Here is a 12,773-nt window from a genome sequence, read left to right as displayed (position 1 = left end):
TTTAGTGGTACTGTTGGTAGCTTCCCTCCTTTGGAATCTTCTGGTACCATGAAAGGCAGTCCTCAGAGGTTTTCAGATCAGATATGGTTGAGGGGCCTCTGAAAATGTGTCTGGTGTGTATGATGCTGTCACCTCTTGGGGAAAGTCAAGGCCAACAGCATTAATGTATAATGTCTGGGGAGTCTCTTGGACAGCCCTGACCAACAACTCAAAAGAGGGTTTCTCCTGCTGGTTCCTGGGGGTGTCGTCAGATGATCTCCTGGCTCTTGGAGGGAACACTGTCAGCACAGATGAGAGAATTTTATTAAAACACACACACACACACACACACACACACACACACACACACACACACTTATAGGTATTTTTAGACAGTAATAGCATGATTCCTTATGGCTTTGCCGACATTCTTATTGTTATTTTAGCTACCTCCCTGTTTCTAATGAGATCCCTCATTTTTTCCCCATTTTCCCCTTCAGTTCACTTGTATCCTGCTATTCCCCTCTCTATGGCTCCCCCACACAACGGTCCCTTCTTACTCTCCTGGTTTTCTGCAGTTGCTCCAGGCTATGAACTCATGTCAAGATTTGGAGCTAGGAACTTTTTTAAAAAAATTATTTGTTATTATTAATTATTATTATTATTTATTATGTATGAGGTATTCTGTCTGCATGTATCTCTGCCCACCAGATGTTGTGAGCTACCATATGGTTGCCGGGAACTGAACTCAGGACCTCTGGAAGAATAGCCAGTGATCTTAACCTCTGAGCCATCTCTCCAGCCCGATTTTTAAGTCTTGCTAGGTCTTTTCTCATTCATCATTTACCCAGCTGGACCCTGAGGAAGGGTGTCTGTCTCCTTTCTTTAGGAGGTGCAGCATCTGAAACAAAAACTTCACATTACCTGCCAGTGATGACATTCTGATGTACTTACAAATAAGATGTAGAGCCAAGACTGTAATTCAGATTTCCATCAACCACAGTGACTCAGTTTACAATAATGCAGCACTAGATTGAGAACTGAAAGGACATCCAGGTGGCACAGGCCTGTAACACAAGTACACAGGAGTCTGAGACAGGAGAATCTCATGTTTTGAAATCAGCATGGGAAATCAGATTCTGACTGAAAATAAGAAAGACCCCAGAGGTTATGTACGGAGGGGCTGAGATGCGAGTGGACATTGGCTTCTATATTAACGCGCGGAAGAGCAAACACCAAGCACTTCTGCCACCACTCAGTCTTTAATCAAAAGCACAGCGCCTTTAACATGTGCATGTCCAGACCTTCAGTGATGTTTGCATGCTGAAATCCCTTTGCACAACACTTTGAGGCTAACTTTGTGCTGTCTTTACAAATGTACAACATAAAAATACATTTGGAGTCCATTCCATGAAAGTTTAAAACACTTTAAGTATAATTGACATACAATGTAAAGGTATTTTAAAATAAAAATTACAAAATGAGCACAAAGAAGTCTTCCCTTTGGAATTTTTAATAAAATACTGCTCTAAGATCTAATGAAAAATTCCAGTTACTTACAAAATCGTTACACGAGGAAAGAAACCAAGGAAGATAGATATGTATGAAATCACAGTTTAAATGAAGAAAATGCTAAACACTTAGATACACAGCACACCACTGATTTAATGTTAAATGAAAACACTCCAAGTAATTTGTTTAGGAAAATGTTAGTATAAGATACTTAAACCCTCACCCCGCCCCCCCAAAAAAAGAAAAAGTTAAAAAACAAAATCCAGCTGCGTGGTGTTGGCATACACCTTTAATCCCAGCACTTGGGAGGCAGAGGCAGGAGGACATCTGTGAGTTCAAGGCCAGCCTGCTCTATAGAGTGAGTTCTAGGACAGCTAAGGCTACACAGAGAATTCCTGTCTTGAAACACAAAATAAACAAAACAACACACACACACACACACACACACACACACACACACACACACACACGTAACTAAAGGAAAGGCAGGATTAATAGAGTTTAAAGCACACTGGGCATTAGCCATACTCTAATCTCAGAATATAGGAGGTTGAGGCAGGAGAACTCAAAGGGCTTTGTAGCAAGAGGGAGGAGGGGAGACAAATAGGGTGGAGATGGGAGGAGAGACTGAGCCAGAGTGAGCCCTTAAAGCAGGCTGTGGGGCACATTCTCACCCTATCATTTTGAGAGAATCAGAATGAAAACCTGGCTTCTAATCCCTAAGCAGCTACACAGACCTGCCCGCTAATGGGTAGTAATGGGCAGAGTAGTGGGAAATCAACTTCTACAGCTTTCACTATGTAGATAGTCTACTGGCCAGCAGTCTCTGTTCCCAGCTGCACTTGAGATCAGTCACTGAAGAGCAGGGAGCTTATTCTTGTCACTTCAACTTTCTCCCTCGTGCCCCCTCTCAAAAGAAAGGACCAGTGCTGTCTAAGTCAGCATGTGACAGTCAAACTCCGGCCTGCTTGTCTGCTGCTCCCTGTTACTGGAGAACAGCTGTCCCTCTCTAGCTGTCTCTTACTGTGCCTGGCAGAAAATGAGGATGTCTAATGGGAATATGAATTGTCAGGCTGAAAAATACTACAAATTTAAGTTTTATTTATTTATTTAGCTAGCAAAGGATGTGCCTGCAAAAAAGACCATTTTATTGAAAAAACAAACAAACAAACATAGAAATGCACACAAAGAGGGTTGGGGATTTAGCTCAGTGGTACAGCGCTTGCCTAGCAAGCGCAAGGCCCGGGGTTCAATCCTTAGCTCCAAAAAAAGAAAAGAAAAAGAAATGCACACAAAGAACTGTAGTTTCAATCCTGTCACTGTCTCTAAAAAGAAATAATCATTTTCTGGTGACAGATTTTTAAAAAAAGATACAGAACACTTCTCATAATTGCTAAGATTCTCTTCTATAGTAAAAAGAAAAGTCTGGAAGCAGCTGGTACAAAGAAATATAGCAGAGAAGTGTGTGAGTGTTACCTTCAGTGGAGAGCCATGGAGTTGTCATAAAAGGTGGAAAATAAACAACCACTATGATACATATAGAACGGACACACAGAAGGGGAGTAAATAAAATGACTCTATAGTTCATTTCTGTGAGATAAAAAAGTACACTGTAGTCTGCAAATACTATTGGATCCTACAGGTCTCCCTCTCTGCCTCCTCCCGAGAACCAAGAATCTAGAACTGTCTAAACACAAAGGAACGGAAATAGAAACAGGAAAAAATGACATCAATACTCCTCATTCTGCTTATCAGGGAAGGAAGGGAATACCCTCAGTGTTCTTTACTTACTGCTTTGAAAAGGATGGAGACTCTTTTTTCTAGACAGCGTCTATATAGCCCAGGCTTGCCTTGAATTCATTCACAGTCCTGCTGTAGCTTCTAGAGTGCTGGGATTAGAGGTAGGTGGTACCATTCTCATCAAAGGACAACCTTAAATTGAAACTAGGATTCAGAGGAAATAATTTTCTGACACAACTGAGGTTTAGATGTTTAAGCCTTTAGTCTGTGAAGTGTTTAAGTCAATTAATGCATTTTATCTGCCAAATTTTAGTGACCAGGTAACACACAGAATTGTGAAAAGAAACAATGGTGGAAAGGATCCATCTTTAACTTAATTTGCTTAAAAAAGAAAGACTTATTGAACAAGCATATTTGTAATAGTTTCCAGTGAGCAGAGGAAAGTTTAATCAAATAACTTCAGCTACACGAAAAACAGACAGTCTTGTGGGGGGGGGATCTTTCCTTTTGCTACCAAAGTTTGCCATTTTCACTAAAAGTTCTTATAATTGACAGCTGACAGAGCATATTTTAGAAGCTTGAGAGTGGGCTCAGACTCTCCATCCCAGAGGGGAAAACTGTATGGTTACCACAGTACAACTATGTTGCAGAGCAACTATGTTGCTAGACCCCTCCAGATGTGTCAACAGATCCCCCATCTTCATAGCCATCCAGCTATTAAGTCTTGTCTCACACATCTTCAATAGGTTGTATGTTTCCAAAGATGTCAGACCTGCATTGACAACGGAGCTATGGGTGAGGGGCAGAAAATACGTAATCACTCTCTATCTGCCAGCATGCAGTCCTCTCTTATTTTCTCTTCAAGCTTGACCTTTAGAATTTTTTTTTAAGGAAGGTCAAATATTCTTACTGGCTCTCCATATATAATTACTAGCTTGTGCTCAAATTTTAGAGAAAAACCCTCACAGGTTCAATGGCACTGTATTTATTAAAATCTCTCAGGGGATTTTCAAAAGAAATGCTTCGTCTGTGTTCTACAGGGAACACGGTTATACACCATGGTGGAACCATCATACAGGAGTAAGTGAATGGTAGAATACATGTAATGAATGAGGCTCTTGGAAAGAGTCACCATGGCACTGTCATAACTGAACATCCCCTGTGTCTCCAATGGATGTGACAATGAAGATGGACGCTGAGAATGACCTGAGCCTCAGCCCAGTGTCCCACTGCCTGTGAGGAAGTGCTGGGCACTGACAAACAGCTCAATGTCTATCGACAGAAACAAAGTTACAGAAAGTCACATGACCACAGAAGATGAAGATAACGACCGTTTACCTCTCCATACTGAAGGCACCACTAGTGCACATATATCCTGCCATCATTTCGAGAAACACTGAGATCAGCAGAGAAAGGAATTCAGTTCAACACAGCATTTTAAAAAATAGTAAAACTACTTTACGACTTATGGCAGAGTTTTCAATGAGCTAATGAAATCACACACAACCATAAGCAGCTCCATATAAAGACTGGTTCCTACTTTTTAAAAAGTATGATCATTTTACTCTTTAAAAATATAAACATATCACAAAACTAAAAGATAAATATATGCTCATATATAAATGCAGGCCCTGATGTCATTGAGAAATTTTCATAAAATCCAAATCATTTCGACAGTGTGAACACAGATATCCATGAGAGACATGCAGAGACAAATGTGGCATCGCCGAGAAGTTAAGCAAATGCTAAAAATGTACAACTGAATGGGACAGGCAGTAAGTAACATACACACAAACATCTTGGAATTTTTACAAAGTTAAAAATGTTATCAGTCCCAGGAAGTTCTACACATGGACCCATGATGAGCTTTCACATATGTGAAGTATGCAGAGAAAAGCCACGTAAGTGGGTGTGGTGATGCATGGCTGGAATCCCAGAACTTGGAGGATTGCCATGAGTACCAGACCAGCCAGGACTACACAGCAAGACCTCGTCTCAAAACAAACAAATCCCAAGAAGCCTAAGCAAGAATAAAGTGATTCACATTTTGTACTGTACTCTATTTTGAAGACTGATTTGTAATCACTGTACCCTGTAGATTTTGAAACTTAATTTTATTAGAAATTCTTAATGCTGGTTCTTGAATAATCTTAAAAAAAAGTCGTCATTTCTCAAATCTAGATTTCTATTCCTAGTTTGAAGCAGCCAGACGAATGACCTGGAGGGTTTTCTAAAGCTGCTTTGGTACAAGATTTATTTATAATAGAGCAACACTGGCAGCACTGGCCAGCATGCTGGCTCCGCGGCCTCCTGGCAGCAGACTGAAGTGATGACAGAGAAAGGGCCACTCTCCAGCCACGTTGCTACATCACTAAGGAGAAATAAACCCACATTTAGGAAATTATGAGGCCTAATTCATGCTAAACTTAATAATTCCTCAATAATAGTGTAAAAAAGCTTATTATTATTATAATATGACTAATTTGTAGTTCAAGGATGCTTCTAACGAGGAAGCCAATGGTTAGAGTGTACATTTTTACGTTTACCCCACTGATATCTACTTTATTGTTTTGGTTTTTGAATCAAGGTCTCAGGCTGGCCAGGAACTAATTCACTATGTAGCCCTGGCTAACCTTGACTATACGGCAATCCTCCTGTCTCAGCCTCTTAAGTACGAGGGTTATAGGCATGAACTACTATGCCTAGTTTGATGTTTATTTTAATACAAGGTTTAATTTGATTTTTTTTACAGCTTTATTGAGGTATCACTGATGTACAACAAATTGCACATATGTAAAGTGCACAATTTGATATATAGTCTTAAATAGCATGAAAAGTGCCTGATAACTTAAAAATAAAAAATATTCAATCTAAACATATTCTAAAATAGTACATTTCTGACACATAGATATCAATTTATAAAAATGTAGATGGAAAGAAAAGAAATTCATTCCCAGATATCAAATTTATTCAGAAGGTTTAGGAACACTAAAGTTGACAGCCAGTTTCCTTGACTTCCTCCTTGAGGAGCTCGGTGCTGATTTCTGGTGGGACACACCATGGCCTTGGGAGGCAGTTTCGACTTGAGAAGACACAGGCTGAGCAGCTTGAGAGGACTTCAAAGAGGTTGATGGGCTTTCTTGTGGAATTATTTTGGTGGCTTCAGAAGACCCTGGCTTGCTAGTCTGAAGAGGTGTGGCTTGAGAATTCTGGGCCTCCTTATTCTCAAAATTCTTTCTGTTTGCAACCCTTTTTTTCGTAACCTTAAAAGAGTAAAAGCATCATTAACTAACAATATAGGCAGAAGAAAAAAAGAAAAAAGCTTGTGTCAGAAAACACCATAAATCAAACTGTTACTATGTGCCAATCACTGTTGATTTTTTACTTCTATTTATTAATAGAAGCAAAATATTTATAATAGGGGCTGGAAAGATGGACAGTAGACGAGGTACTGCTCTTGCAGGGAATCTGAGTTTTGTTCCCAGTATCCATGTCTGCTGGCCTGTAACTCTGTTTCAGGGGACCTCTGACCTCCCAGGGAATCTGCCCTTGTGTAGAACATACACTCCCTAGTGCAATAATTAAACCAAAATAAATCTTTAAAAATATGTATATTACTTGCTACAATTAGTATTACTTATTAGACTATAAACTCAGACCAGAGATCAGCTGATGTGTATCACTACTGCAAGCTTAGTTCATATACAAAGGACTTCCAGTTAGTACTGGGAAGTATTAACTACATACATTTTTATCAACAGCTTTGTTCTGAATATTAAAAAAAAAAGGTAACTGTTAAAGCCACAGTTTTCTCGCCAGCTCTCACCTGCAGAGGTATGAACTGATTGTGCACTCCGCTTGGCATTCCTCCGGCCAAGGGCATGGTCCCGGGATATGGAGGAGGATGGAAGGCCTTCCCAGCAACTGGCACTGCTGGTCTCCATGGCACTGAGCCAAAGAGATGAGACGATGAAGGCATTACATTAGCTGTTAAGAACCGAGATTCAGAGATTAAGACTTCTCTCCAGCCTTGGTTAGTTCCTCCACCTCATTTGGCAACTGTAACTGCTCTTGTCTATCACATCACTCACCCTCGGGTCCTTTCTTAGGGCCATAAAACTACCTACAGAAATGCAGTTTTTATGATGCTGGCCCACAGAGGCCAACTGTACCAAATGCTGACATGAGCCTTAGGAACAGTTGTAAGTATGGGACTTTGAGGAAGCTGACTTTCCTGTGGTATCATTTCAATGACTTCGGAAGACCCTGGGTTGCTGGTATGAAATGGTGTGAGTTGCAAAGAACTCTGGCCCTTTCTTATTCTCAAAATCTTATTTGTTTGGTTTCATGACCATATAAGTGATCATGAAGCTACTCCTTGAGGAAGGCCTGGGAACAAAGACAGAAATCATAAGGCTCTCACCTGACCCAAATGCTAAGTTTCGTCCATAGTGAGCTTAGAATACAAAAAACCTAAAGCTCAAGTCTTGAAATATGATCACTTTCATGGTACAGGGAGAGTTTCTTTTCTCTATTCTAGTAGAATTCAAGGACTTTTTTTTTGTTGACTATTGGAAACACACTGAACTAACTGGTGATTCCTAAAACTGTCTCTCTGAGCCACTTGGAGAGCTGGTGAAATTCAGGCTCTTAACAGAGTGACTGAAATCTAACAAGCCAGATTCTTGAGGTCTCAGGAATCTTTGTATACAGATAGGAGGACAATTTGTGGGAATCAGTTCTTTCCTTCCACCACGAGGGACACAGGAATTTACTCAGGTCGTCAGGTTTTGCAGCAAGCACCTTTACCTACTGAGCCATTTCTCTGGCCCTGGTGTTTTGAATTTCAAGGCAACCTGTTTTGTTTTTCTTTCCCTCAGTCTAGAGATGCATGTCCTTTAGTTCTAAGAAATTTTACCTTCCCTTACATAACACTCATCTCTTTCTCTGGAGTGCCTATAACAAGGGTTGTGGATCTGTGCATTGTTATGCTAAATTTTTGTTATTTTTTATTTTCTAGTTTTTACCACCCTTTTACAATTTCAAGTCAACAACTGTGATGGTTTAAATGAGACACATCACCCACAGGCCCAGGTATTTGAATACAGTCCCCAGTTGGTGGTGCTGTTTGGGGAGATTATGGAATCTTAGCAGACAGAGCCTTGCTGAGGAAGTGTGTCCCTGGCAACTGGCTTTGAGAGTTTATAGTCTCATTCCTGCTCTCTCTCTGCTGTTTGAACATGTGATCTCTCAGCTTTCTGCTTTAGTCATCTGTTACCATGACTCTGTTTCCATTACGGATCCCTCTGGTATCTTATCACTGCAACAGAAAAGCAGCTGATAGAGAAGCTGGTACCAAGAGTGGGGTGTTGCTGTGCAGAACCTGACCAGGTTGTACTTTTGAGGAATATGGAAGACTTTTGCAAGTTTGGACTAGAAAAGTGGCTGAATGTTGTAACCAGAGCTTAACGGGCCATTCTAGAAGATAGTAGCGATGAGAGTAATGCAGAAGATAGAGGCCTAGCTCATGATGTTTCAGAGGGGAGCAAGCGCTGTATTAACTATGGAGTAGAGACAGTGTGATATTTTTGTAAACAATCTCACTGTTTTCTGTCCATGTCCTGAGAATTTATATAAGGCTGAACTAAAAAGACTAATTTCTTTGATAGAAGAACTTTCAAGACAGCATCATATTGAGTCTAAGGTATAGCTCTTATTGATAACGTGTATACAGGTCTGTAATAAAGAAGGGCAAGTGGGGCAGAAAGAAATAAAAAGGGAATTTGGAGATAAAATGGGATTTACCCTTTAGAATCATAAGCTAAAATAAACTATTCCTTTTGCAAGTTGCTTTTGGTTATGGTATTTTAGGTACATTAGGAAGCTTAATGTACAGCCAAGGCATGTGCTAAATGAGGCTGTCATTGTTAAGGAGATTAGGGCCATTTCAGGAGAGACCTCCTGCTCTGCACCAGAACAATGGGAAAAATGCCATAAGCAAAGACCCTACCTAGCTATGTCTCCAACTTGTAAAAGGAAAAAGCATAAAGGGCAGCTTGTTCCTAGAAGGCCACTGCTTCAGCCCAGGAAAGCTGCTACTAAAGTGGTTGAAGGGGGTGAGAATCTAATGTTAGATGGCAGTCAAATTTGTCAGTGTGCCATCTTTGGAGGCATGAAAGATGCAAGAGTGAGGGAGAGGGGTCATGGATTCTATCTGCATGGTTTCAGAGAGCCCGAGGCCAGACAGTAATGTGTGACAGAGGAATCCCTATGGGGAGCCTGTGAGAGGCCATCATATATAGCTATGAAAATGAAGTTGGGGTTGTGGTAGAGACCTCATGATGTTGAAGATCATAGTTATGAGACATCTGCCAAAGAGAGCTGACACAGGGAGTGGAGCCACTCTAAGAGCAAAGCTGGAGCCATCTAAGTCTCATGAAACTAAGGTCTAGACATAAGTTAGATTTTGTGTTTGCCCTGCTGAGCTTAGATCTTGTTCTGATTCAATTCTCACAATGCCCTCATTTCTATTTTTTAGATTAGGAATGTATATTCTTTGGCACTATCTGTTGGAAGTACGTAATTTGCCTTTTGAATTTATGGGGGTGGTGGTGTCACAGTTAAGAGAGTGCCATGGGTCTCAAAAAAGAAACTTGGGCTTTGGACTTTTCAACAGTGTTGAGAGTGAGAAAGACTACTGGGACTTTTAGGGTTAGACTAAATGCATTTTGTGTTATGAGATGGCTGTGAGCCTACAGAGGCCAGAGCAGAATGTGCTAGTTTAAAATAAGAAATGTGCCCCATAGGCTCTGATGTCTGGACCCGTTCCCCATTGGTGGTGTCGGCTGAGGAGTCTTGTTGGAGAAAGTGTGTCATTGGGGGCAGGCTTTGAGTTTACAGCCTTGCTCCAGGACCAGTTTGTTTTCTCTATTGGATGCCTGAGGTTGAATATGTGATCTTTCAGTTTCTGGCTGCAGCATGCCTGTCACCATGCCTTCCTGCCCATTAGGGACTCCTCCTCTGGAACAGTAAACCAAAATATACCCTTCCTTCTCTAAGTTGCTTTTTGTCACGATGCTTTATCAGAGCCACAGGAAGTAATGGAAACAACTACAAACTTTTTTTTTCAATTTTTCATACAATCTTGATTTTATTTTGTTAGCTCTGCAGAGCCCAGGGCTTTATATATGCCAGGCAAATGCGGTCTGCGAGGAGGATGAGGAGCTCTTGTAACCTCTACTATAGGGATTATGGTTTGTAATTTAACCCTACTTTGCTAAACTGACTACTTCAGTGTTTTATTCACTGCAAACTGATTTCAAATTTCTAGTTTGCTGATATTTCTTCTATTTATCCTCAGAGATTTTGTTTTTAAAATCTCTTATTATTTAATTTAATAGACTTTGGGCAAGAAGAAAAGGTAATAGCAAGTTATAAACTTTTTGATTTTTAGTGATAGTTCTTCAACTCGGGTTGGTGGGTACACCATAATCCCAGCACTCAGAAGACAGAGGAGGAAAAATCAGAAATTAAAAGCTGGTCTAGGATACATGAAACACTGTCTTAAAAACAAAATCTTAAAACACTAAAAATGGTACATGTCGATGTATGCATACATGCACTAAATGTAATAAACAAAATAAGGCAAACTCCAAAACCCCCTACAAAGATGTAGTTCTTAAAGGAATTTAGAGAAAAATAATAACTCAAGGATAATACTTAGAAAAGCAAAATATCTTACCAGTAGGTTGGTGAAAAATGGGAGGAACGGTTCCAGATGGTACAGCAGGAGGATAATTTGGAAATATTGGTGGAGGCAAAGGATAATTCACACCAAAGGAGCCCTGTGGAAGTATTTTAAAATTAAAAGACAAAACATCCAAACATTTCTGTAGAGACTAATTAAAAATCTAACAGATGGCTTTGTTGGATGGGAGAGCTGTCCTTGGGGTCATGAGAGAGTGGGAGACCAGGTCCTGCACCTCATGGACAACTCAGTAGAGCTAACCTTGTTGGCAGGAGTGAAGGTGAGCCCATCCTGAGGGCATGATAGTAGGAGAGCTGACTCTGTCCCCCACTTGTCTGTCATATGGTGGCATGGGCGAGGGAAGAGTAGGCTCTGTACCTCGCGTGGGCAAAAAAACAGAGCTGCCCCTGGGGGTGTGAGAGGGTGTGAGAACAGGAGAACGGCCCGTTTGCTGCCTGCTGCACTGAATGAGCTAGCTGGGACAATGCTGGAAAGCTCACCCTGGTGGTCTCAATGAGGCAAAGCTGGCAGGCTGACCAACTCAGCTACCACCCAGGCCTAGGCCCAGAGCTAAGAGTTGGCCCACCCTAACATCCACCTCAACTATGAACCACTGGAACATGTGAAGGGGCTAGACCTGTAGATCCAATGCTGCAGGATCTCCATGACACAGGATAACAACAGGATATCCAAGAGGAGTCCCAGTGAGAGACCAGTATCAACAGGGTAGAAGAAGCCAGAGGCCTTGAACCAGACCAATGACTCATTGCAATGAATACTTACAAGATGTATGAACTCAAGGGTATAGTGTGTAACTCACTACAGCTTCCAAGCTGAGAATTTTTAAAAAATTTTTTCTGTTAGTTTATTTTATTTTGTTTTAAAGGGGAGTGTCACATCACAGCTTCTAAGCTGAGACTTTTTTTAAATTATTTTTTTATGTTTTTTTTTTATTTTATTTTGTTTTGAGGGATTAAAAAAAAAAAAAAAAAAAAGAAAACAAAACAAAACCCCAAACCAAAACTAACAGATGGGCTGGAGAGATAGCTTAGTTGTTAAAAGCACTTCATGAGGATGGAAGTTTGATTTTCAGCATGCATGTAGGGCAGCTCACAACCACCTGTAATTCTAGATCCAGGGGATCTGATACCCCCCTTTTCTAGTCACTCTCTCACACACACAAACACACACACACACACACACACACACACACACAAATTTAATCTTAAAAACTTAGTAGGGAACTCATGAATAATTCTTACCAGTTGTTGTAAAGCAAAAAGTGCAGCTCTCTCCTTGGCTTCACTTTCAGAGTGGCACTGTGGCCCATGTACCAGTAAACCATTAGATAATTTCACCTGACAAACTGTCATTGTCTAAAACAAGAGAAAATAGATGTCCATAAGAATATCTGTCTAGGAACCCAACTTCCTCTCCTAAAGTTTTGTTTAATCAAAGAACAATCATTTAAGTTTTAGGTTTCCAGGAAAACCTTTTAGAATTGTGCCTTATATTTCTTTCCTAAAAAAATAAATAAATAATAAAAATTCAGGGTCTATGTAGTCCTGGCTGGCCTAGATCTCTCTATGTAGACCAGGCTGGCTTTGAACTCAAGACATCTGCCTGCCTCTGCCTCATGAGTGTTGCTCAGCTCAGTGTCTTACCTTTTAACATTTACAAGACATAATGTTCTTTAGAGCAGGCACTGAAGGCCTAGCTCTGTGGAAGGCTGGAGGGGGAAGACAAGATTGTTTGCACTTAGGAGTTAGTGACTAACCTGACTGCACACGAAGAA

The 12,773-nt window shown here is 40.6% G+C and overlaps 1 protein-coding gene across 2 annotated transcripts in view; it reads right to left on the bottom strand.

The window, feature by feature from the left end:
• Positions 1–5,851: 5,851 nt before the first annotated feature.
• Positions 5,852–12,773, bottom strand: part of Xrn1 (5'-3' exoribonuclease 1) — a 106,832-nt gene continuing 99,910 nt past the window's right edge. For both annotated transcript variants that reach the window (XM_036192590.1, XM_036192591.1), the window contains 4 exons: positions 12,241–12,354; positions 10,973–11,075; positions 7,058–7,218; positions 5,852–6,494 (listed from right to left, as the gene is read on the bottom strand). In XM_036192590.1, the coding sequence (XP_036048483.1) occupies positions 6,198–6,494; positions 7,058–7,218; positions 10,973–11,075; positions 12,241–12,354 (675 nt within the window). In that variant the 3' untranslated portion in view covers positions 5,852–6,197. The remainder of the gene's footprint in view (positions 6,495–7,057; positions 7,219–10,972; positions 11,076–12,240; positions 12,355–12,773) is intronic.

This window comes from Onychomys torridus, chromosome 7 (genome assembly GCF_903995425.1).
Source record: "Onychomys torridus chromosome 7, mOncTor1.1, whole genome shotgun sequence".
In the NCBI taxonomy this organism is placed as follows: Eukaryota; Metazoa; Chordata; class Mammalia; order Rodentia; family Cricetidae; genus Onychomys; species Onychomys torridus.
This window is presented reverse-complemented; position numbering and strand designations above follow the sequence as displayed.